This window comes from Arachis stenosperma, chromosome 8 (genome assembly GCF_014773155.1).
Source record: "Arachis stenosperma cultivar V10309 chromosome 8, arast.V10309.gnm1.PFL2, whole genome shotgun sequence".
Lineage (NCBI taxonomy): Eukaryota > Viridiplantae > Streptophyta > Magnoliopsida > Fabales > Fabaceae > Arachis > Arachis stenosperma.
In genome coordinates, this window is record NC_080384.1 from 4,956,784 (window position 1) to 4,984,102 (window position 27,319).

Here is a 27,319-nt window from a genome sequence, read left to right on the forward strand (position 1 = left end):
ATTAGAAATTTTTAAAATGATTTTAAAATTTTTAAAATGGTTTTAAATTTTTAAAATAGTTTCAAATATTTGTTTTAGATTTTGAATTTTTTATTAGATTTTGGATATTTTTTATGATAGTTTGAAATCAAATTTTTTAAAAAAATAAATTAAAAAAATTATTATTTGGCTATAGCACTTCTTATAGTTCCTAATAAGTTGTTTATTAATTTAAAATAAATTACCAAAAATATACCGAATAATTTTATGGCTAACAAAAATGCATATTTAAAATTCTTGTGAAGTTGTCATTACCGTTTCGATTTTATAATGAAAAGGCTACCTTGCACATATAATATTTATTACTAATAATATAGTTTCAGTAGTACAAAACTTTTAATATAATTTTTAATCAGTAATGCCAAGAAAGAAAAGGCATAAACTTGACTTTATTGAAATGACTTCTTTATTTAACTCGGGGCCAACATAAGCTTTAATTTCATTGCATAAAACTGCTAGTGGCCAGATGCATTTCTATTAATGAACAATTATCAATGCAAGAAGGCTCAAGGAATCTACCAAATAATTAAAAGAAAACAAAAGCTTTATATTAGGGCTTTAATTTATGGTACGCGCACCATATGTATAATCCATAGCAGTATATATAGTCGAGCCTTGTATATATATGTAGTCGCATAAATATATTTGTCATGGCACCTTTTGCAAAAGTAACTTTGGGACTGACTTTATTTTCCTTGACAAAACTTTCTTGTCATCGCTTTTGTTCCTTGGCTTTAATTTTGCCAACATAAATAAAGATGATTTCTTTTTTCTTATTGAAGATAAAGTTTACCTTAATCTTCATATCATATAATGGACAGGGTAAGTTTAATTTTGTGCTTGTGCTTATATTATTAAATTCAATATATATATAGGATTGTGTTCTTGCGTGGATTGATGAGGTATAGCCACAACTAGAAAATGGCTTAATACAGACAGATTTAGTCTTTATTACAGATGAATTTTTGGTTACCAACGAAATTACCGACGGATTTTTTTCTTCTGTAAAAACCTCGTCGAAAATTATTTATCGACAGATTTTTTTTCGTCGAAAAATTACCGACGAATTTTTACTAGTTACTGACGGATTTTTCCTCTGTAAATTCTCCATCCATTTCCTGAAGGCGACGGACTTTCCGACGGATTTTTCGTCTGTAATTACAGACGAATTTTCTGTCTGTAATTACAGATGGATTTTCAGACGGATTTTTCGTCTGTAATTACAGACGGATTTTTAGACGGATTTTCCGTCTATAATTTGAACTTTGGAAAATCATCTCACACTCTGATTACAAACAGAAAATCCGTCTGTAAATCCGTCAGTAAGGTAAAATAGCATTTTTTTTATTTTTCTAATTACAAAATAAGATTGTTTTCATACAAAATAAATATAAATTTAATACAAATTTTTATCTAATTTGTATTCGAATATTTATAATATTTCAAAAAATAAACAAATTTATCGTATTATCAAACTAAAAGAAAAGTACTATAAACAAGCAAGTCAATATAATTCAAAACATAAACAAAATGTATTGATAATCAACTATAATAATAAGTAACAACCATACATTAAAGTGTGTTGATACATCAACTATAATTCAAAACATAAACTCAATGTATTGTTCAACTATACTAAGTTATGCAAATAACAAGACCATAAAAAAATTTCTCATGTTTGAAATTTCAGGACTAAAATCTACTAAAACATCAAGTCATTATCGATCTCTGTCTCATTACATCTCTGTTTATAGCTTTCTATTTTTGTTTTAACACTATGTGCAATCTTTCTAACTTCATCAATATCCTTCTCCATCCTCTTCTTGATAGATGAAAATGATGTTGCATTTCCGTCAGTGATCATAGAGCATTAAGTTTCAGTCACGCATAATGTCCTAATGAAAAAGGCAATATATTTAAAAATTATTGATTTGATGCAATATGAACAAGCACAATCAAGTTTTATTCCACTGTGTAGAGCATTGATATAGAATAGATAGTAGATATTGCATAAGGTTAATCCATTTTAAAGATTTACCATATAAAAATCTTATTATCTTAATAGAGAAAAATGAAATATAAACTAAATCAACAAAACAAGTGAAAAATGATGTGATCACTATCATTTCAAAGTTATAAGGGAAAAGGTGTAACCTGGAGCAGCATAGCCAAAAGTACCAACAAATATTGTCCAACTATATGAACCAGGCTTGAAAAACTTAGCAGTCCCAAAATCTAAAACATGAGCTTCATACTTTGAATCCAACATAATGGCCTATAAGCACACACTCTCTTGGATAATTAGCAGTCCAACTATCATTTATATTTATTTCTAAATATTCATTAAAATAATTCACTGAAGATTTAGAATATTTTGGTTGGAAGAGAGACGAGAGAGGGGTGGTGGGTATGGGGGGTTGTTTGAATTGAAATATTGTTGAAAAACTCCTTTCATTGATGTTCAACCTGGATGATAATAACATATTTGACCATAAAATGAAAATTTCAACTAATTTAATCAAATCTCAAAAGTCTCAATTTGCAGGGTATCTTCTGAGAAATCTTTAGAATGGCCAAAATTATATTAGAGATAAAGCAATTGAATTTACCACCCAAAGGAGAAGTCGTGGCTTTCGAGTTGTTATATTGTTAGTAACTAGCTTAAATCCTTGATGAGCATCAACTATTTCCACAATAGTCATAGCTCCAAGCAAGAAAACACTATTTCACTGACTTCCGCAGACGCAAGCATTAGCTCAGAAACAGCTACACCAGTTGATGGAGCCTGTACAGTACAGACATTCCATAAAAGATAAAGCAAACAGCAGTGGAAAATCAAATCAGGAGGAAGGAGACATGAACTAATTTGAATAGGTACATCAACTTTAGGTCAATGTGTATTGAGTGTCTCTGTCCTATTCATTGCAAAATAAAAGCTTGTATGAGCTACCTAAATCTCGGAAGCACAACAAGGAACAAATGCATAAGGAATTCACTGATAATTTCAAAAGTAAAAAAAGCTAAGTGGTCGATATTTACCCCAATACTTCTTATAGTCCACAAGCTTACAACCATCAAAAGTCCTACTCCACTTTTGTTGAAAGCTAGAGATTCCTCAAATATGATGCCTACATATCCTATTACAAATAGCAATGCCATGGCAAGATCCTGCAGTCATGGTCACAGACTTGTAAACATATTCCCAAATGCAAACACTTCATGCTGAAATATACACAAGTGAATTTTAGCTAAGAGGACATTGATAGACCTGATTTGCAGCCACCCAAGAATGGTTAATTGCCACTGTCCCAGTTGTAACTGCCGCAAATACCGCAACAACTTTGAGCAAATCAGTCTCTGGCCTTATATTCTGCACGTGCCAAGACATGATTACGGAACAAGCTGGGCCCTCTGATTCTACGAAGAGAGGGGGGCGAGGATTGAAGAGAGTGAAGGCGATGAAATGAAAGCCTAGAGTTCCGGAAATGAATTTAAACTTCTCTAACTACTTACGAACTGAAGAATCAGAGAATAAGCAACATAAAACAAAGAAGCACAAATGAATTTTGTTCAGATGAGAAGCCAAACCTTGCTAGTAACCTTGTTCTTCGGGAACTTGACGATACCTGCGGTTCTCTCCTTCCACCGGTTCCCTTTCTTGTCGAATCCATAAAATTTCGATTTCCTAAAATCAATTGGAAAAGAGTAATAATAATTAAAAGCACAGATTTATTGTAATATTCAAAATAAATGATTAAATGATGATCGAAGATTTCATGAACTAGTAATTATAGTTACCTCAAACATGTAATTAGCCCAATGATTGTTCAGGATCATCTATTGATATAAAGAATTAAACATGTAATTATAGTGGCCATTTTCTATTGATAATTAGTTATTTCCATTGATAATTAGATTCAAAAAGCCCAACGATTGTTCAGGAGTATTTAGAAACCATGCATCACCTGCCTGATCACGTCAAATAGCATCAACATATCATCATCAGATTCATCAAGAACCAAGGATAATTTCATTAGGGACTTTGATATAAAGCCTAATGTCATATTATAACACTCCCACAAGCAGAAGCAAAAGCACAATTTGGTTATTGCACTACATGAATTAGAAAGGAAGTAAAGAGACAAGCATAAAGGTTCATGAATCCTTCTATTTTCAATTAAGCAAATTCTAAAATCAAAGAAAGAAATAGTATCCTTCTTACAGAAGTAAAATAGTATCATGTTTCAATTTGACATTCAGAGCTTAATCAGAACAAAAAAGAGAAAGGAAAAGGAATGCAAAGAGAAACTGGGAAAGGGGATGCAATGAGAAAAGAAAAGATTTATATTACAAATCATACAACATTAAACAAAGAAGTCTTTATCAAAATATTATCTCAGAGGTGATTCAGGTGAATAAGAAACTAGCTTCTTGCTATTTCCAAGTCATTCTCTCATTAAGCTTATTCAATTTCAACAAGAACAGTCTTCAAGCTTTACTTGAAACTCTTAACACTGGTAGCTATTGTAATAAAGTGTACATTGCGATGATGTCATTAAGCCTTCGATACACAAATCAGAAACAAGTGTTGTACAGTTATAGTTTTCCCACTGCTTCAACATTAAAATATAAGATCAAAAAGTTATGAAGAAGCTTTTGGCACAAAGTGCAGCATTCACAAACCTGAGATGCAGCTGTACCCACTAGAGATGGCATCAAACCTCCATACAACCGCTCCCACCCCTTATGTTTCACAACCTACAATATTTTTCAATAACTATTATCACTTATAATTAAAATATGAATTAAAATGCTTAGAACTTAACACTAGATTAAGAAACACTCATACTAAAAACTAACTAAATCATACTAAAAACTACCTAAAAACAATGCAAAAAAACGTATAAATTATCCGCTCATCACAGCACCAAACTTAAATTGTTGCTTGTCCCCAAGCAACTGAAAACAGAATAGAATAAAAAGAAGAGAATATACAATGAATTCTACAATATCAATGAAACTTAGTCCCAATTAGATGAGCAGGGCTAGTAGCTTTTTGCTTAAGAACAATTTTGGCATCTCACTTTATCCTTTGAAATTCAGAATGATTGGCTTCTATAGGAACTCAGAATTTTAGATAGTGTTATTGATTCTCCTAGTTCAGTATGTTGATTCTTGAACACAACTACTTTATGAGTCTTGGTCATAACCCTAAGCACTTTGTTTTCCAGTATTACCACCGGATACATAAATGCCATAGACACATAATTAGGTGAACCTTTTCAGATTGTGACTCAGCTTTGCTAAAGCCCCCAGTTAAAGGTGTTCACACATAACTGGGTGAACATTACTTATTTAACAAATTAATTAAACAAGTTTGAAGGCCATTAATCAAAACAAAATTTAAAAAAAAAGCACAATCACGGAACACTCCAACATCAACATGCAATTTAGAAATACAGATTGAATATTGCTAATTTTGGAAACCATAAAATCTCTCACTAACCTGAATGGTGACAACAGCTACCTCCACTCCACAATATCAATGACTCCATCAATTGCGCAATTAAAAATGTCGTATGGGTCCTTCTTAGCGACCTTGTTAACACCCTTATCAGCACCACAACCAACTACTTCATCCAGTATTTCTCTTTTCGTGCAAAAAAGATTACAAGGGTTTGATTATTCTGTAAATAAGAGTTAGGGCTTGGGGGTTATGTGAGTGAGAGCGACGTTTTGTTCTGATGTTACTAAAAAACGACATCGTTTTTGGAGGATGCAGGGGGACAAATCGACCCCTATCCATTCCTCCAAATCCAACATGGCACTTCACTCTGAATAAATGTCCACATCAGTGTCAGTAACTGTCACATAGGATTTTTAGTCAACTTTGGTCAGGAGATATGATGGAAGAGCCATGATGGCTGGCTTTAGGGACGAATAAGGGCAGAAGTGCAGGTCTTGTTTTGACAGGGTTCGCCTTGTCCTAATTTAAAATGGACAAGAATTCGATTGGATGTTCACTCTTTCAATATAAAGTATATTTTGAATAAATGGTAATGATATTTTAATATTTTGTTGATATTAAAATATAAATTAATTTTTTAATATTTTTAATTATAAAATATTTTGCTTTAATAATTAATAATATATATTATTTCTAAATTCATTTCAAAAATACATGTTAAAAATAAGATTGAACAAGTTAACACGTAATGGTATTTAAGTGTGTCTGTCCAAGCATATTCAGGAAATTTTTTTTTATTTTTTACTAAATACGGTTAGACACAGAAAACACACATATCGAACGAGTGTCAATAAGTGTCGTATTCAAAATATGTCCAACACATGAACACAACAAATCAAAAAAGTATCTATACTTTATAGATCGAACAAAAATATTTAATCATTAAATTTTTATTAGACTCTATTAAAAAAACATATTAAATTCCAAAATTAACACTACCACAGATTATTTTCAACCTTCAATCCCCTTTTATCTTCTTCTACCACCTTTTTTTTTTTATGAAATTATTCATCATGTGCGAACTTTTTCAACTCAAAAATCTACCTTTTTATCCCATTCAAGCAAGCCACACGTAACTAAAAAAAATCAATCATCACAAACAAAAACCTTTGGTTCTCAGTTTTCACTTTTTTAGTATACATATCAATCAAACAACAGGCAGCAACTGAAGCAGAAAAAGAATGAGGAGAGCACCCTGCATCTCGAAGTGCACAAGTTATCTTGCGTCAACTCCAATGAAACCATGGACACCATTCTCTGAAGCATCTGAAAGACCCGCAAAACCGGTCTCCGTGCGCCACTAAGTCAAAATTGCAGTCCTTCCTTCACCTCTCTTCTCCCACATAACTCGGACCCTGTAATGCAAAAAATTCACAATTCCAACTCCCTCATTCTTCAATTTGTTTATTTATTTGCATTTCTGTTTTCAAAGGTTTAATCTTTTTTCCTATTTATTTGCTTGTGTGGGGGTGGTTTTTCAGTGGCTTTCGTTTTATTATATGGGAATGAAAGAAAATGAAGAGGTTTTGGGGTAGATTTTTGGGTTTGAAAAGTTTGTATTTGATGAACAATTTTATAAAAAAAATGGTAGAAAAAGATCAAAGGGGTGAAGATTGAAGATAATTAGTGTTAGAGTTAATTTTGGAATTTAACGAGTTTTTTTAAAGACAGTAAACAAAAATTTAATAATGGAATATTTATTTTGAGTATAAAATTCATTTAGTATTTTTATGGATCAATTTGTCGGTATTTGAATCTTTCACCGTTAGAAATAACTATTTATTCTTTTCACTGTTAATCGAAGAAATAATTAATCCATGGAAACTAAGCGATATCATGAGGACTACGGGGCCTAGCTGGTAGAGAGACAGCTTATCCCATGGCAACGCAAATGATCACTACTCACATAGACATCCTTGACAAACTTTCCCAACTTCCGATGGAGAAAAAGTTCACGAGTCTCTATTGATGGAAACGCCGAATTGTATGCTGCATATTTTGATACTCGGGCACAGAATCGAATTTGTAGTATAATGTTAAAAAGAAAAAGAAAAAGAAAAAGTGATATAAGAGAAGCAGAGACATGTACACTGTAAGAATCAATTAAATATTATATAATATAATATGGAGGAGAGAAAAACAAGCACAGCAGCTTACGCGAATAGAAATATCGTTCTTCCTCCCACAAATGAAATCCACTTCCAACTTAAAAAGTATACACACGTTTTGGTTGCTAATACAATGAAAGGTTAGGAAGCTAACATCATTTCCCTCCTCTTTGCCGTTTCTCTTCTAAGGAAGCGGCCTCGTTCAGCATGTCAGCTGCATCCTTATCCATGTTTAATTTGGACAGAGCAACAGCCTGCATGTAAAATGCTGTCGCCCAGTCCGGATAGACCAACTGAGCTTGCATTGCATCTCGCAGCGCAGCATCCGGTTGATCGCAAAACAGGTAGCAAAGACTTCTCCGCGCATAAACGGTTGGGGAAACCATGGTTCCCACATCAATGAACTGCATGATTTAAATCAAATCGATATGATACCAACAAGTACACTTCTTGAACTTTCAAATATAACCTTTCTTATCATACCTGGGAGTAACACTCAATTGAAGTTTTGAAATCCTTATCACGGAATGCCAGGTCGCCCCGCTTTCTTGCCTCCAACATATCCCTCATTTGCTGAGTCCATTCTTGGAAAGATAACTAAAACATGTGAACGAAGAGAGAGTTAATTTAACATTCGTAACAATAGAAAACTCGTGTATTTTCAGTTAAGTACCTCATTAGTTCCTTCATCATCTTTATAGTGTGTCATCAACAATATCTGATGAATAGCTGTAAGGTCCATGCGAGAACAAGCATCACCCATTGGAGATAGAGGATGCTGGGGAGTTGGCGGTGCTGGTGCTTCCTCGTGCTTTGGAATGCCAAGCATGACATATGATGGAACCTGAGAACAAAAGGGACTCTAACTGTTAGCCTAACATCCTCGCCAGTGCAATCAATCAGTTGTAATTGTATGTTAAGAACACAAAAAGCACATATTTTTCCTTCTTCCAGGTGACGGCAACCCAAAGAAACTACTAGAAAGATGCCAATCACACAACAATGGACAGCCCAAAGAATAAAAAGAGGCTCACGTCGGGTTTATTCTGCAGTCTGGACAGAGTTGTAACAAGGTCATTGATCTTGGGCCGCTCTCGAGGTTCATATTGCAAGCACTTTGAGGCAAGGTCGAAAACCACAGTTGCCTCATCGGTGGAAAAGTTTCCCTCCAAGTGTGAATCCATTAGACGTAGAATATTTTTACCCCTTATCATGTCAAGAGCCTGCATCAACAAAGAATAATCATCCGGTAAATTATATGGAAAATAACCATATATAAAGCATATCCAATGGATTGAAGAAGAAAAAGTGCAGAATGAAACAATTGTATAATATTTTTCCTGAAAAAAAAAAGAAGATATATTCCAGGTCCTTGTGCTAATATTTCCAACCAAAAGTTTTGCAGCCTATTCACTCTTGGCATACCAAAAACAAAATGTTAAAAAGGCCAATTATTGTTTTCTTTTACTATTTTAAATAATATTCACGTTGTCAAGAGCCAAACCAAGCTAAGAGCTTAAGACAACTGCAAAGACACAGGAAAAAGATACCCATATAAGCAAGATCTTTTTGGGCTTAAAGCATGATGCACTCATCCTCTTTTACCTTGTGCAGAAATTTTTATTTGATTATCAACGATTTGAGTTGGCAATGATTTAACTCCTGACTGCTTAATCATGGATGCAGAAATATTATGTCAAGAAACAAAATCTATTTTCCATTAGCAGTTGATGAATTGGACTTGTGCAGAGGACGGAAGGGGAATAAAGTTGCTTACCATAATAATGGCATTAATAATTGGTAGAACTACTAAATCATTTAAAGATCAATATTCAAGAGTTAAATAGAACTTTACATTTTTTTACAGAATACGTACATGACTTGGAGGGATATGCTTGCCGCTTAGTAGATCCAATAACACAGTTCCAAAACTGAAGATTACACTTTCTGGAGTCACCCTCCCTGAAAAGACACATAATAGCTGTCACCAGAAGTTACAAAATACCAACCACATAATCTATGTCATCATATATAGTATTATTAACTTGAGTTCCTTACATGTTATTTATGATAATATTAGTATGTCTAAAGTTTAATTAATGTTGCTATGTAGCAACAAAACATATTATGCAATACAACATTACAGAAAATAGGCACCAACCATTTCTCAGGTACTCTGGAGGGGTATAAGCAAGATTCGTGCTATAACTTTTGCCGTCCCTACTGTTCTTAATCAGCCCAAAACATGAAATCCTCGGATCACCATTCTGCAAAAACATCAACACCCTGTCAAATTTTGTTTCAGAATACAGATGGCCACTTCGCAAGAGATAGCAGTTTCCAACCCACAAACATTGGAACCACTTATCAGTTATATATATGTCATAGCACAAAAAACTGTCAACCTCAGAAGGGCAAGAACAAAGAATTGCCATATAGTACCTCATCAAATAGCACTCTGTAGGCATTCAGGTCATGGTACAACGGGTGACCTTTGTTACTGCAATAATCCAATGCTTGTGTGATGGACAGGGCAACTCTTAATCGCATGCTCCACTCAATTGTCTGATTTTCCCCTATAATAGATGGGGACAAAAATTGCAGGGTTAACCTAGAGTAATAGACAATCCATGTTTCAATGAATTCATGCAGAAAATAGCACCAAAAAATAGGTAAATAATACAGAAGGTGCATTTGTATTTAAAATATATCATGAGCAGTAAATCGTGCATAAGTTGGAATCTTGGAGAAATAACATTTCACAAACCAAAACTTCAGAACAAGATATAAAACTTGAGTTCTATTCACAATAACTAATATAGGACGATATGTGAGGATAACTGCTTATAAATAAGTTAAATGGCTCAAATAGGAAAAAGTTGTGGAATCTGGCTCCAAGCCTTCTACACGTAAATTGCAGAGAATGGATGCCCAATTCACTAGTTTGAGCAATTCAATCAAAGAATGAAGTGGGCATGACTCATGAAAGAGACAATTATGAATAAGAAGGTAAGTAGCTAATTGTATTGTTATATATGTTACCCCGAAAACAAAAGAATAAGAAGCAAAAGAATAAGATTTTGTCACAAGATAAAAAGTTAAAGAAAATATGTAGTTGTATATATCAATCTCTGGGCATAAATATCATTTCCAGAAGCAATGTTATCTGAACTCTAAAGAAGCAAAATTGTTTCATTCCTCTGAAGTCTAAACCAAAGACACTATAGAATAGCAAAATCTGAATATTGCCACAAAAGCTCGGCTAGTTTAAGAATCCTAAAGGCAATGAATTTAGTAAGGAGAAACTGTTGCAGTCTATTAGGGCAAACCAGGTCCTAAGAAAAAGATAACCCGGGAACAATCAATCATTTTCAGGTGTAAGAAAGCAGAGTAAGCATTTCTTCAAACACATGAATCGCAAAAAGGAAGGAGAAGAAGGGACATACAATGAAAAAGATGTTTGGCGAGAGTGTCGTTGGGCATGTATTCTGCAACGAGAAGCCTCTCATCCCCATCACAGCAATACCCAATCAAATTCGCAAGCCTAGGGTGCCTCAATTTCCCAACACTCCAAGCCTCATCCTGCAGCCATGAATCAAAAACTCAAATCAAACGAATCAAAGAAAAATGAAAAAGGAAAGAGAATAAATTGGTTCTTTTGTGGCGCGTACAGCGAACTGCTTGGGGTCGGGCCATGCCGATTTGGAGAATCTCTTGACGGCAATCAAACGTCGGTTATGATTGTTGAGGCGACCCTTATAGACCACATTGGGGGCTTTGTCGCCGCTCTCGGAGACGATGTGATCGGAGCTGAAGCCGTTGGTGGCCGATTTGAGGTCGGAGAGGGAGAACTCAGAGAAAGGAGGGACGTCTAGGGCGGCAGAGGCAGCGGCGGCGGCACCAGTAACGACGGTGTTATTGTTGTTATTGTTGTTGGCGCCGTTAGGGGAGGAAGCAACCGTAAGCGGACGAGGGTAGTTATGACGGCTCGAATTAGATTGGCAACAACCCATTAGTTGGAAGCAGATAACGTAAACTCCGTTATGTTTCCGTTGGTGTGAGTGTGTTTGAAGCAGCTTCTTCAGACACACGCACACCCAAACACGCATACACAGAGAGAAAAAGAAGAGGAAGACAAAAGAACAGCGCAAGTAGGCAAGATGGGCCTCACAGACAGACAGCACTACCACCCGTGTGCTTCAGAGAGAGAGAGAGAAAGAGAGAGAAAGAGAGAGATGTTATTAATTTATTATATTGTTTATTAATTAAAATAATTAGGAAAAGAGGCTCAGCTTTCTTTTCCTCTTCATTGGAGCTCTCATCTCATCTCTCTCTTCTCTTTCCTTCGTCCTCTCTCTGTCTGCACTGACAAAACCTCCCTGTCGCTCTCTCTCCTCTCTTCTTTCTTACACCAGTTGTCCGTTTTATTCTTCCTCAGCCCTATTTTTGTCTTTTCGCACCCCTCCTCCATCTCACCACATCTTCCCCTTAATTTCATTTTAGTTAGTTAACATTACGAATTTACACATCTAAAGCAACTCCACTTTCTTAATCTCGCCAGACCCAATTATGCTACATTGGGTTCCACTATATTTAAATATTTCAAAAACATAAAGGTCACCCTTGGGCCGAAAGCTATTATTACTAATATTTCCTATCAATGCTAACCATTAGTTCCTCTTTTTAAAAGCTATTATTAATTATTAATTAATTCTCCCTTTTTTCCGTATCAGTATTGTTCATTGTCAGTTTTTTTTTTTTTTAACTCAAAAAGAATGTATTAAAAGATTTACATATATATACAAAAAATTGCAAGCACTATTTAACTTTTACCATTAATTACGTACCTTGCTGTCCGTAGGTCCACCTTTTTTTTCGCTTTTTTCTCATCTCTTAACAAGGATCCGTAATTTATTTTATTGTACATTCATAATTTAAATTTACTTTATTAAATCAAATAATAATCATAGGCAATGAGCTAGCTCTATATGTACATTGATAAAATTAAGTTGAGATACAGTAGCCATGAGATGAATTACGTTCAATAAATTCTTCAATCATACAACATACAACTACTGAATTTCATTGGATTGTCCCAAAACATGGTTAATTTGTTGGCAAAGATCTTGATACAAGCCAGCGTTGGTAGCAGTGAACCTTTCCATAGAAGCAAAGATATGTTTCATACTTGATAGCAGGCTATGATCCTTGATATCAACAAGATCACCATGATCCACTCTGAACAGGGTCTCATTCTCTTCTTCTCTTCCAATTGCAGCCATCTTTCTCTGGCGAGCCTGCACTATCTTGTGCATCTTTTGCTCTTGCTTCTCCATAATCTTCACTTTTCTCTCAAGTTCCTTGTCCGATATCAATCTTTGTCGAACGTCTATAATATGCTTCTCCAAGAGCTCATTCAATCTTACTATGAATCCATTAACGGCTCCAGTTACATTCTTCTCCGAGAGATTATCCATTGCTTGTGACCATTTGTTACAGATCACAAACACCGGTGGCGCGTCGATCTTGCTCGGAGAGAAGGTAGTTGTATCATCATCAGGTAATTCTTCAGGTCCATATAATAGACACCTTACTAGCCAACTATTCAAGGCTTTCACATAACACTTTTGGGCTTGAATCCAATCTGAGAAGCTTATATTCCAGTTCTGTAATTCACACTTGAGCTTTATTACTGCGTCAATTTGAGCCTGGTCGAACTGCTTCTCCAATAATGTAGATACATCTAGAGTTTTGGATTTCACAATTTCCTGATATTGGCGTCGATGACACTCTGCCATATCTTTCCACATCTCAAGAAACCTGAAAATACGATACCAACCTTAAGAACGAACTATCTGAACTAATGAACCTGAAAATAGAAGAGTAGTTAGAAAGCTCCCTCAAGTATTTTGATATAGAATATACATCGGCTTTTTTATTTTCTTCACATAAAAGGTAGAATAATGTTGTATTTTCTAGCAACTAGGACAAGATTGATTCCAAGAGAAAGGGTAATGTAACATGTATAATTGGCCAAGATAGTCCAATTAATAGAAATGTACCTAGTTATGAGAAATTATAGCATAGTTAAGGTACCAACAATTGTGTGATTTCTCTTTCTCACGGTTGATCCAATCCAAGGTTTATTCTTCCCCCAATCATATCCCACTATAATATAATCAACAGGCCATCATTGTCATGAATTCTTGGATACAGGTTATAGGCTTATAACTACTTCCTAGGATATGGACCTCTTTGCTTACTAGACTGGCCAAGGTTGCTGCATGCTGTAGCAGACCAGTACTCAGTACTCAATACTCACCACACAAGAAAGTAGAAAACAGTAACACCTCTATCAAAAGCTGTAATCATAAATACACATACACACATGACACATGATACAACCTATTTCTCAATAGACTTTACACATCAGACAACACATATTCAGTCATGATTTTCAACTATACATATTTTTCCATCAACGGTCCTCTTTTTATTTTTAATCTTATTTTCTATTTTTATCAGCTTTTCTTTTCCTTCACAAATTCTTGAAGATAAAAATACTGAAAAATTAAACTTGAACCAAGCGCACTTGGTTCTTCATTTTTCAACTTCATACAAAACTAAATCGCAGGTACAAGCAATTTCGCTTGGATTTATTAGTTATGATTGATTAATATTGATGACTTACATATGAATGAAGTTGTTGATCTGCGGCCATAACTCCTCTTCCCTCAACTTACTAATGGTATTAGATATCCTATCAACAACTCGGATAGAAATATTCATTTTTGTGGTTAACATCCCAATCAAAGTTTTCACAGAATCGACTTTCTGTGCATCCGCACCCTTTTTATTCATTCTTCTCAACTCCCTGCAGTTCTTCTGATGAAGTATGCGCAGTTTCTCCTCGGTCTGAAAAACGAAAAAGAACTTCATCAATAAAGGAAGAACACCAGTGTCTCTGTCATAAGTTTCTCTCATTTTTGAATCATTAGAGAGGGGCAAATAAAGTACCTTGACTTCATGATATAACTTCCTCTCCCACACAGAGAGTATCTTTAATGTGGAGCAGAGATTCCCATATCCATGGCTCCAGTCTTTATCGGTTGCTTGAGCTTGATGCTCAGATGCCATTGTCCTCCCAATCAGTGATGACTTCTCCGTGCAATTTAACGAGTGAGTAAACAGATTCTTTATCTTGCACGAAGAAACTGCTACACTTATCTCCAAAAAAAATTAATAAATCCCACTTATGCTGGATTTAATTTGATCAAAATCATAAATAAAATAACAATTAAAAATAGTAGAGTAAATGTTGTAGTATATAGAAAGTGGAGGCTTGCCTATGTAAGAATAATGGAAGGCAAGTTTCTTGTGGTAACGGAATTTCCCAACGTCAAGCATTTCCAAAAGTGGATTGCCTGAATCGGATGCTCTCTCGAATAGAATCTGAATCTCTTTCACTCTCTCCGAGTAACCGCTGCATTCTTCTGTCAAACCAGCTTCCTTATTTTCGACTCCTTCATTCTGTTCCACATTCACCTTCTTCTTCTTCTCGTCCTTTTCCTCCTTCTTAGCTTCATTCAAGGACTCGTGGTGAGTCGCGACCTTTCCCCTCTCAGTGTCATCCTTCTCTTCTTTTGTTGCCACGTCAGCAGTGGCACAGTAAGTGTCGTCGTAGGGTTCGAAGAAGTTGAAGAATTCCCAGCGTGAGGTGCTGGGAGGGGAAGGCAGAGGCGGCGGAGATTGGAGTACGTAATGCATGAAATCCACGTTATCATGAGTATGGTAGTTGAGATACTCATGGTGACGGCTTACAGTGATGAATAACTCTGTCTGGCTATCGTCTATATCTTGAGCATCTGATTCAGAATGCAAGAGGACGCGTGATTCAGAGTCATCGGAAGAGGAAGAGGAAGATTTCTTGCAGGCACCATCGCAGCCGTTGATTGGAGTTAGAGTGGGAGGGGGAGGTGGGGAGTAATGTTGTTGGAAGAAAAAGACAATGGCAGAGGAAAGTGTTTTGAGGGAGTGCATGTGCGCCATGTGGGCATCGGAGAGGGCGTAGCTTTGAAAGAGTGCGTGGTCGAGCAAGTTGCAACGGTCCCGACACAACGAAACCGCCGGAAGCCTCTCCACTTTTGAGCCGTTGCAGCCCATTGCTATTTACTTGGATTGACTTAGGAGTAGACCGGTAAGGAGATAAGTGGCATTTGATGCGTAATCATCACATTTGGAAAACCATTCCATTAATACCAATAATTATTTGCCAAAGGTAAAAGGAGAAAGACTTTTGAATATTTTGATCCATCATAAAGAATATGAGTAAAACAATCCAAATGTTATCATCATCATTTCGTTTCATTAAGTTCAAAGTGATTCATAATGATGCATAGTGAATTTTATGGATTATTAGTATATGTATGGAGGCAATGTGATGAAGATGATTATGACACAAGGATGTGAATGTGAACAAAGCCATTATATTATGGGGAACAAGTTTCCGGGTACACATACTTTATCCTCGATGCGAAATCAAACTGTCTCTTTACCAGTTTACCTTAAAAGAGGGTTTTGGGTGGAATTCCACCTCACTGCATTTTGCATTAGGTGTATGTTTGTATACGTACACTTAAAATTATAATTTTTTAAAATATATATAAAAGTCTATAATAACTTTTATATAATATAAACGTACAATGTGTACAATGGGCTAAATCTTTTGGGGTTTACCAAGTATCGATCTCTTAACCTTTCGGATCTAAAACTCTAATACCATGTCATGAACTCACTCATCCCAAAAACATAACATGACAAGACAATGTATCACTAATGGTTATATCTCTAATACTTCCTAACCCTCCATTGTACACATTGTACGGTTAGGTCATTGGCTCCCTATACTTTCTCAAAGTTATATTAATCAATCCCGCTATGTTACCAACAGCATTTCTGCCAACATCTGCCAACTCTTATTGTTGATTAAAAAATTTTAAATCAACTTGCATGAACTAGAATCTTCATGAAACATGGTTAAAGAATTGAAAAAGCAAAGTTTGAGTTGAAAACAATAATCATCTATTTACTAGAAGATGTTGGAAGCTTGAAGATTTTTGAAGAACATTCAAGAGAGTAGTATAACTACAACATTCTACAACATTGAAGAATTCAAAATCAAATTGAATTGAAATTAAAAGATTATAGAAACTACATGAATACAAGTTGAAAGATGATTCATGAAGCCAACTCATGAAATGGTAGTCATTACAAAATTGATTTGTGATTTATAAATATTATTTTAGTAGGAAGCATTGTCTATATAAAGGCACATATGCCTTGTGTATTGTATGTTCCATGAAAAGAAAAAGATATGATTATGTGAAGTCTTTCTTTGTTCTATTATTTCATATGAGCGTTAGTGAGTTTGAGAGATGAAAAATATGATAGCGTCATTTATATGAGTGAGTGATCCTAGGGCCAATATAGTGTGGGTATTTTTACTTTCATTTGGTATCAGAGCCGGTTAATCCAGCGCCTGGTGTTTGAGAGTTTGTGAGGTGTGAGAGAGTTCTCACATAGTTGTTTATTCATAGAGTCGGTATGGCAAACACTTTCAATATTGTGTGGTCCGGTCCCAAGTTAGATGGAAAACTTGATTATAGTTATTGGGAGACTTTGATGTCTACCCATTTGAAGGCCCAGAACCTATGGAATTTTATTGAACCAGATTTGCAAGAAGGAGCAGATGCTGCCCAACAGAGGAGAGATCAATTGGCACTATCTCAAATTCATCAAGGAGTAGATTATACGGTATTTGGCAAAATAGCAAATGCCAAAAGTGTAAAAGAAGCATGGAACACGTTGAAGCTGTCATACAAAGGCGTAGATAAAGCTCAGAAAGCAAAGCTACATTCTTTGAGAAGAGAATATGAAAGGTACGAGATGTCTAGCTCAGAAACTGTTGAGCAATATTTTACTCGTATTATAGACCTTGTCAATAAGATGAGAGTCTATGGAGAAGATATGCCCAATAGCAAAGTGGTGGAGAAAATTCTTCGCACCATGCCGATGAAGTATGACCATGTGGTGACTACGATACTAGAGTCCCACGATATGGATACTATGATGATTGCAGAGTTGCAAGGAACCGTGGAAAGCCACATCAGTAGAATACTGGAGAAATCAGAAAAATCAATCGAGGAAGCCCTAAAAAGTCGAGTGAATTTCAACAACGTTGCAGAATCAAGCTGTACACAAGAAGGACGATGTCGTGGTTTTAATTTTCAAAGTAGAGGTAGAGGTCATGGCAATTACAACCAAGGAAGTTACAATAATTTTACACCACCTAATCAAGGAAGAGGTGGAACGAATTTCAGACTTGTCAACCGAGGAAGAGGTCGAGGCAATTTTTATCAAGAAAGAACCAATTTCAATTGCTTTCATTGTGGAAAGTATGGACATAAAGCAGCAGATTGCACATTCAAAATGGTGAATAACAATCAAGCACACGTTGTAGAAAATCAGCATCAAAATACTGATGACAATCCGGGTACTCAGACTTTATTTTTTACAAGTAATTCATGTGCTAAAGATGAAAATATATGGTACTTGGATAATGCTTGTAGTAATCATATTTCTGGCAGAAAGGAGTTATTTTCTTCATTAGATGATTCAGTTAAACTATTATTGAAGTTTGGTAATAGTACAAAGATCCCTATTGAAGGAAAAGGGCACATGCCAATTAGATTGAAAGATGGTTCTCTGAGTTATATTTTTGATGTTTTCTATGCTCCTGAACTTGATTACAATTTACTGAGTATGGGACAATTATCTGAGAAGGGATATAAGATGATAACTTTTCATGGATATTGCACTGTGTTTGACAACAACGGAAGGTTCATAGATAAAGCAAAAATGACTTCAAGCAGAATGTTTCCATTAAAAATTCAACATGTTAATCCCTCTTGCATGAGTTCTGTGATACTTGATGATAACTGTGATGGTTTCAGTGGCTAAGAGAAGGGGGGTTGAATCTTAGCCCCCTTTTTTTGCTTGCTAACACTTGATGGACTTAGATGAGACTTTTCTGTTTTTAGCTTGTTCCTAGTCACGAGACATTTTCATTTTGTCTCGTCACTCGGCACGAGACATTTTTGGATTTTGCTCCTGAATAGTAGAAACAGAAATGAAGTAGGAGAGAAAGAAGATTACACCCAGATATATCCTGGTTCAGCTGCTAAGTGCAGTGCAGCCTACATCCAGTCTCCATCACAACAATGATGGAATTTTACTATAATCAACTTGATTACAAACTGTAAAGTGCTAACCCAACTTACAAGGGGATTCCCACAGAATCATGAAACACAACATAGATGAACAAAGGAACTCTAAAACATCTATGGCTTTTTCTTTTAATTTTGTACTCTCTGCCTTTTTTCGCTCTATGGCTTTTTCATACAAACCTCACTTGTTTGCCTTTTTCCATGAGACTCAAGACATGACAAAATTAAACAGAAAAATTACAAAAACAGAATACATTGAAGGAGAAGAACTTCTGTTAGCTTGGGTAGCTATAAGAACTCTGCACTTACTCTCCTTGAATCAAACCATGACTGTTCACCCCTTTTATAGAGAAGTGAAGCCTTCACAGTTGAAACACAAAACCGAGCTTAGCTTCTTTTCCTTCAAAACAACCGGTTCGGCCACAAAGAGAGAAGAGGAAACTCATGCATAGACCAACATGCAAATACCTCTAGTCCTTCCTTGGTCATCACTCTTCATCAATCCGAGCGCTCCATCCTTGGCTTCCTCTCCAAGATGAATTTCTGGCCCTTGATGCTTCATGATGATGATGATGGCTTCATCTGCTCCAATCTCTGCCTCTTCCATCACTTCGCCACTCTAGCTACTTCCTGTGGTGGTTGGGCAGAATCAGAGACAAGCCATGCCTCCAAGAATCTCTTCCTTGCTGGCCGAATCTTCTTCTTTCTTTTTGAGTATGAAGGATCTGAGATTACCTCACCAAATCTCACTATATTTGGTGATTATCTCAGCCACAGCATACTTTTGATTTTCTTTTTCTTGCCATCATTAGCTTGATGGTCTTGATGCATGCAACTTCTTCTTTTCGGTGAGTGTAGCTTCCATGGCTTCCTGGTTAATGACCAAAGAGAAGAGAGAAAGAGATGAGAGAGAATGTGAAGTTAAAGTAAAAGCAATTAAAATGAAATGAAGCATATGATGGATAGCTTTTACTCCCTTTGCTTTGAGTAGCGTATAGCATTAATCATAATGATTCCCATCAAATCAAAGTCAAGTTCTCTCTCATGTTTCCAATGTCAGTATATTAAGTTTTTGAAATCCATCCTAAGCAAGCAATGGAATCCGTTAGAAAGCATGAAGCCTATTTGCTTTCTCTTATTATGTAGCGGACCAAGCATTGGATCTTTGGTTTGATATGGGCTTAATGTTGAAGTTCAATAAAAACTGGCCCATTTATAGCATTTGCTTTCCTGGTGAATTTGGTTTCGGATCAAGCATAGGAAGCTTTCATCAAAATCAAATATGGGCTAAGTTGCAACAATCATTGAGCTTGGCCTTTTAATACAACAATTCAGCCACATAATAGGAAACATGTAACAAGGCTGATTGTTGGTTTTAATTTGGGCTAGCAACATTTTATTTTCTGGCCCAATTAAAAACCTGCATCACAAAATTATTAATTAACATATGTTAAATGAAAATCAAATTAATAATTTTGTAATTAATTATTTTAATAATGTTTGTTCATCATCAAAATTAAATTAGATTTTTCCAAACTCATCAATCTCCCCCTTGATGATAAACATTATTAAAATTGAAATGGAAAGAAATTTAAAGATTGAGTAAAGAATACTCCCTTTGAATTTGAATTTCTCCCCCTTTCTAAATATCACATGGCTCCCCCTTAATATATGCTATTTTACCAAGGGAGGTATAAACCTGTAACATTTTAATCAAGCCTCAAAATAACAATGTTATTTAGCATATTTATTCATGATGCTAAATGCTTAATTTATGAGCAGATTTGAATGATATACAAAACTCATTTGGTGAGCGCCTTGTCATGGTGGCTTGTGCTTGAACTCGTTTTGAAACTTCCACCAATGCTTGGACTTCCATAAAGCTCTGTCTATTCCAAGTAAATTCCTCAAGCTTTGATCTCCCAAAATTGATCCTCATATATTCCCAGATCCCAAATCTTGTTTCTACACCCGTCTTTAAGTTGATCATCATTGTTCTAGCCGGGTGGCGAGCAATTTGAATTCTCACTGAAGTGGCCAAACAACATCCTAGACCCATTCAATTGAGCTTTGCACCAACACTTGTACTCCAGTGCGGAATGCAGAACCTTAATGAACCGTGCCTGACAACTCCAACCACTAACCATCTTTCTCTTATTCTTAATGCCACAAAAAGCTCTAAGTTGACTATCCGTCTCCAGTAGCCCATATTCAAGTGGGAAAGCAAAGGATAAGGATAGGAATTTTGCCCACTTGAACGTTGTGTTGGACAGTAATGGCCTTGGGAGAGATGTTTCTAATGAATTTGCAAGATCCACTCCTTTGTGCTCTTCTCTGACAACTTCCACCTCTTTGCAAGCTTCTTCAATATCAACCTCTTCCTCTTGGTAGCTTCCTTCCAATTCAATCTCTTCTTCATTGCGCACTAAGGACATGGGAGGTTGTGCTTCTTCTTCTTGAATATCCATCTCTTGATCAACCTATTCCAAGTGTTCAACTATAATATGCCTTGGAGGTTGTACACCTTCCTCAACATCAACATCAAACACCTTGGAAGGAGGCTCTATGACTTGACCTTCCCATGGAGGTTCAGCATCTCCTAAGTCCGCAACCACTTTTTCCTTTTCAATAATTGCTGCTTTGTCCAGTTTTTTAAGTATAAAATCATACTCCTCCTTGATGCTTTCTTTTCTATGACAACTCCTTTCAACTACTCCTTCATCTTCAAAGGTCTCTTCTACCTTCACCTTTAGTGCCTCCTCTAGCTCCTTATAAAGTATGAATTCGCGAAGATGATCCCTTCTCTCTTGTTTCATGTCAATAGCATCATTGGGATCATGTTGCTCTTGGATTGATGGATGTGGGTGCTCTTCCCTGGATGGTGGTGATGGGGTAGAGAGATCATTCTGTGGTTGAAAAGGAAGTGTACTAGAGCTTGAGGGGTGATTGTTGAAGGTATTTGGTGGTCCAATTTGGGCGACGAGAGCTTGTATAGCAGAGTTTAGATCGGTAAGTACTTTCTCCATGGAGGTTTGGGGTAGATAGGAGGGTTCATTTGTTTGGAGAAAGGGTTCATGGTAGGAAGATGGTTCATCTTGATAATGATAAGGAGATGGCGTATATTGAGGTGGTGGTTCATGAGAGTAGTTGTGTTGGAATGGGGGTGGTTCTGTGTATGGTTCATTTGGCTCATAAGGTGGTTGGTATGGTGGATACGGGTTAGGGTCATATGGAGGTTAATGGTGGAAAGGGGCTTGTGAGTATGGTGGTCCAAAGCTATATTGATGAGGGGGTTCATAGGCATATGGTGGTGGTTGTTGATAATCAAAAGAGTGCTCACCATAGCCATTGCCTTGATATGCATCACAGAATGGTTGTTGATAGTCCATTGGAGGTGGTGGTTGCCAAGAGGGTTGATCAAATCCTTGTGGCTCTTCCCATCTTTGTTTGTTCCATCCTTGATGCATGTTCTCCTTATAGCGTCCATTCCCTACAACAACATTGGAACCAAACTCATAATGACAGGGGTGAGAATTCATAGTAGCTAATAAAAATTAAAAACAAAAACAAATAAACAGGCAAAAGAAAAAATATTTACAATAACCAATAATAAGGCACACGTTTGCAATTCCCCGGCAACGGCGCCATTTTGACGATTGGATTTCTACCGGTAAAGAAATTCACAAGAATATAATCGCGTTGTAAGTATAGTTTCTAAACCAACAGAGAATCCTTTCGTACAAAAGTTTGGTTGTCACAAGTAACAAAACCCAATAAAATTTATAACCGAAGTATTCAAACATCGGGTTGTCTTCTCAAGGAATTGCAGGGAGGTGTGTTTTATTATTGGTTATGAAAAAATAGTATTTTTAGGTTTTTGAAAGGTTTGAACAAGAGAAATAAATTGCAGGAATTAATAAATCAATAGCTAAGAAAACTCTTGGCAAGGTATGAAAATTAGAAGTCCTATCCTAGTTATCCTTATCAATTGTGATAAGAATTGCTCGTTGCTCCCACTTAGTCAACCTTTAACTATGAAGGTAAGTCAAGTGGATAAATCAATATGAATCCTCAAGTCCTAGTCAATTCCCAAAGAAAGACTAGAGTTAGTGGAATTCAAGTCAATTAGCAACTTCCAATTATCAATCAACAAAAGAGTTTGATAACTCAAGAGTCTCTAATTACTCAACCAAAGCCAAGAATATAGAAAGCTAAATAAAAATCATATATCTGAAATACCTCAAATTGCATTAATAAAAGAAATCGAATCTAACATGGAAAAGTTCATAAGCCAAATTGAAAAGATAAATAACAATTAAAGTAATAGAATAAATAAAGTAGAAAATAAATTAAAGGAACATTGAACCGGAATGAAGAAAAAATCCTAAAAATAAGAGAAATCCTAATTCCTAAAACCTAAGAGAGAGGAGAGAACATCTCTCTATAAATACTACATCTAAAAACTAAAATTATGAATTATGAATATTATATTCAGTATGAATTGAGTCTCTGCATGTTCCTTGGCTTTATTCTGTGTTTCTGGGCTGAAAACTGGGTCAAAACGCGGCCCAAAATCGTCCCTAGTGTTTTCTGAATTTTCTGCAGATTGCGTGACGCGTCGGTCACGCGTACGCGTCGTTTGATGATTTCTCTCTCCACGCGTGCGCGTCAGGCACGTGCTCGCATTGTTTGCGTGAACTCCAATCCACGCGTACGCATCAAGCACGCGTACGCGTCGCTGTGATTTTGTCCAAATCGCGCGCACGCGTCAGTCATGCGTGCGCGTCGCTGTTCGCTGGTTGTCTCCTTTATTTCTTGTGCTCCTTCCCTTTTTGCAAGCTTCCTCTCCATTCTCTAAGCCATTCCTGTCCTATGAAGTTTGAAACACTTAACACATGGATCACGGCATCGAATGGTATAAAGGAGAATTAAAATACGTAATTAAAAGATCTCTAGGAAGCAAGTTTTTAACCATAGAACTAAACTAGGAAGGAATTATAAAATCATGCAAATCATATGAATAAGTGGGCAAGAATTTGATAAAAATCACTCAATTAAACACAATATAAAGCATAAAATAGTGGTTTATTAGTTAGTTCGGGTGAATTGTATAGAACTTGTTAGAAAATTTGGAATTTTTTTATTGTGGTTGAGACTCATTCTCCCTTTTACCATTTGAAATTGTTCTAGGAAAGACTTGGATACTATCCTGTTTGTATAAAAGAGGCAGTAGGGCATTAGAGTGGTATATGGTTCTTTTCTTCAATGCAATGTACTTGCTGCAAATTGGTTGATGCTTGCAATCAGTGTGTCATGATTGAAGTTCAGCTTGAAAATGTGGTTTGGAGGTGTAGTGGTATTTATGATAGTCCACAACATAATACAAAAGGTGTTCTTTGGGATTACCTGGTAGCCCAGTCATCAACTTTTCAAAGGCCTTGGATTGTCCTCGGTGATTTTAATGAGGTTATTTTCTCTCATAAAGCTAAGAATTGTCATTTTTCAAGACGACGTGCTGATCAATTTGCTAATTCTTTAGGGGATAGTGTTCTGTTTGACTTGAAGACTATTGGAAGATGTTTTTCTTGGTACAAGAGGGTGAAACACAATATTGAGGTGGTAGAAAAGCTTAACCGGGTTTGTATTAATAGTAGATGGTTATCTCTTTTTCCTAAGGCCTATGCAAAAATATTGAATAGACTGCAGTCTGATCACCGTCCTATCTTGGTGCGCTGTAAATGTAACACCTCGTTACTCTAAGCCTTACCTCTAGCCATAAAGCAAAGGATAACAAAGTGCCTCGACAGTCCTAAAGCTTTTAATATATATATATATATATATATATATATATATATATATATATATATATATATATATATATATATATACTAGAAGCCCGATGAAAGAATAAATCTCAAATTCGCATAAAAGGAATTTCAAAACTCGAAACATTCACGCACGATAACTAAATGCAAGGGTTTAGTGAGACCTTACCTTACCCAATGAGATTAGGGGCAAAACCCATCAATATTCCAATGTTAGATCACCCATAAACAAACAAAATCACAAAATCTACTTAAAAACCAAACATAAAAATGCAAAATTCTTAGGGCTGGAAACTGGGCTTGAGTTTCAAAATCTTACAAGAAAAGCTTAGTAAAAAATGACGGACTTGGCAAGAGTTTCGTGTGACCGTAAACGGCTCGTCAATTGGAGCTCCATGTCAAAAGTTAGGGAGCTTTGAAGGAGGAGGTAAATAGTAAAACCCCAATCACTCCTCTCTTCTCTTCTCACCGTGGTCCCTTCTCTCTTTTATAGAAAATAAGCTGAAAGCTCATTAAACATATATATATATATATATATATATATATATATATATATATATATATATATATATATATATATAGGACCCAGTTTGGGCCTGGTACAACCCGTTAGTGTTTTTAGCGCGTTTGGCCCACTTTGGGCCAAAACCTTTATTATTAGTGTCCGATTTTCAATTCTAAATTATTTCTGTTCTTTTAAAACAATAAATTCAATTTTCAAAATCTTATTTTTCTCAATATGCGGTACCGGTCAGTCTAGAGCCGATACTGCCGGTTTAAGTGCATGTACGCATTTCTTACAAAAATTTTCCGCAAAAGATACACTTTTCCACTCAGAAAAATCCATTAAATTCAATTTCACCTTTATATTTTAAAAATAAAATTTCTATATTTTCAAACCTATTTTGGGCTATTAAATTATTATTTTATTAAAGAGTTTATTCTGGTTCTTACAGTAAAGAGCGCCCACAGCCAAAAAGGAATAGACAATTTCATTTTATGGCGACTTTGGCTACTCATCCTAGTTACAGAGATATTGTGACATTTACAGTGTTTGGTAACATCTTTGTTAATTGGAGTGACAAATTAATTATCTTGAGAAGCGTTTGGAAGAGAGGGAAGATTCTTTCATGCGTCAAAAGGAGCAGTAGTTGATTGAGGATTATAATAACACTCTTGTGCAACAGGAACTTCTTTGGTTTAAAAAATTCAGATAACAGTGGGTGAAAGTTGGGGACAAAAATACCAGCTTCTTCCATGTTCAAAATCTTGTGCAACGGAAGATAAATAAGATTCTTGGACCCAGAGGCTCTTAGTCGATCGGGAAGCTGAATCTTTCTATAAGAGCTTATTCTGTCAAGTGGAGGATATTGATTTGGGGTGTCTGGATGAAGTTCTACTTCCTTCTTTGAATGAAAAAGTCTCTGTAGTCTTACTACACCTGTGACTATGGAGGAAGTTAAGGCAGCTATTTCTATGAGGAAGTCTCTGTAGTCTTACTCTGTAGTCTTACTATGCTTGATTATGTGCTATGTCACTTCATTCTCATTGTCTATTCTCTAGAATGGTGATAGATTAGATAGTTTTACTCCTAGCCGGGGTCTTCAGTAAGGAGATTCTATGTCACCATATCTTTTTGTGTTATGTATGGAGAGACTGTCCTCTTGATTAACCATCAAATTTATATGGGACGGTGGAAGCCAGTTGCTATTTCTAGAGGGGGCCCGAGAATATCCCATTTAATATACACTGATTATTTGCTTCTCTTCTGTAAAAAGTTCAAAATGAGATTGCATCATTGGAGAGTTTCTGTAAAGCTTCTGTGATGAAGATTAATGTAGAGAAGTCTAAAGTGTTGTGTTCTCGTAATGTTTCTGCGACAAGAAAAGAAATCTTTACTGGGGTGTCCTTCATCAAATTCGTCCAAAATTTGGGCAAATATCTCGAGATTACTCTTAGTCATTCTAGGGTGACCCGAGAATCTTTCAATGAGGTTCTGGATAAAATCTGAGAAAGGCTATCCAGCTGGAAAGGGCGATTACTCAACAGGACGAAAAGGCTCTGTTTGATCAATTCGGTAGTGGCTATTATTCCTACTTATCACATGCAAGTCTCTCTCTTTCCCAAAGGGATAACAAATTCTATAGCATCTATGATGAGAAATTTTCTCTGAAAAGGTGAAGCCAATGGTCAAGGGCTACATCTTGTTAGCTAGAAGATATTGGTCACACAAAGAAGTTTGGTGGTTTGGGAATTAGAGATCCGTTTCGTGCTAATGTTAGCAGATATATACTGATTTTCTTTCGGTGACGATTTCAGCTGTTCTACGGATAACGGATCTTAATTTTGGTGGAGTCTATATAAAACTTGGAATATTTTGAAGGATGATTTTAATTGGTGCATTGGGGACTTGGATTAGAATTTTTGGTTTTCTAAATGGAGGAAAGAGGGTCAGCTTTGTAATGAGATGGATTATGTTCACATTTTTTATTCAGATCTCTGGATTTTAGATCTTTAGTCGGCTGGAGAGTGGCA

The 27,319-nt window shown here is 35.9% G+C and overlaps 4 protein-coding genes across 4 annotated transcripts; 1 reads left to right on the forward strand and 3 right to left on the reverse strand.

The window, feature by feature from the left end:
* Positions 1-7,652: 7,652 nt before the first annotated feature.
* On the reverse strand, positions 7,653-12,073 carry LOC130944949 (serine/threonine-protein kinase BSK1-like). The gene is made up of 9 exons (XM_057873555.1): positions 11,346-12,073; positions 11,121-11,256; positions 10,117-10,250; positions 9,836-9,941; positions 9,551-9,636; positions 8,709-8,897; positions 8,348-8,518; positions 8,158-8,271; positions 7,653-8,078 (listed from the first exon to the last, which is right to left on the reverse strand). The coding sequence occupies exons 1-9, from the start codon at positions 11,781-11,783 to the stop codon at positions 7,830-7,832; spliced, it is 1,623 nt and encodes a 540-aa protein (XP_057729538.1). The 5' UTR covers positions 11,784-12,073; the 3' UTR covers positions 7,653-7,829.
* A 584-nt stretch (positions 12,074-12,657) lies between these two features.
* Positions 12,658-14,888, reverse strand: LOC130946745 (protein ALTERED PHOSPHATE STARVATION RESPONSE 1-like). Its single transcript, XM_057875588.1, has 3 exons — positions 14,692-14,888; positions 14,366-14,589; positions 12,658-13,494 (listed from the first exon to the last, which is right to left on the reverse strand). Exons 1-3 carry the CDS (start codon positions 14,809-14,811, stop codon positions 12,747-12,749), a joined length of 1,092 nt encoding a protein of 363 aa, XP_057731571.1. The 5' UTR covers positions 14,812-14,888; the 3' UTR covers positions 12,658-12,746.
* A 39-nt stretch (positions 14,889-14,927) lies between these two features.
* LOC130945269 (nitrate regulatory gene2 protein-like) lies at positions 14,928-15,837 on the reverse strand. Its single transcript, XM_057874001.1, has 2 exons — positions 15,021-15,837; positions 14,928-14,932 (listed from the first exon to the last, which is right to left on the reverse strand). The coding sequence occupies exons 1-2, from the start codon at positions 15,835-15,837 to the stop codon at positions 14,928-14,930; spliced, it is 822 nt and encodes a 273-aa protein (XP_057729984.1).
* A 1,440-nt stretch (positions 15,838-17,277) lies between these two features.
* Positions 17,278-18,693, forward strand: LOC130945270 (uncharacterized). Its single transcript, XM_057874002.1, has one exon. It carries the CDS (start codon positions 17,278-17,280, stop codon positions 18,691-18,693), a length of 1,416 nt encoding a protein of 471 aa, XP_057729985.1.
* The last annotated feature ends 8,626 nt before the right edge of the window (positions 18,694-27,319 follow it).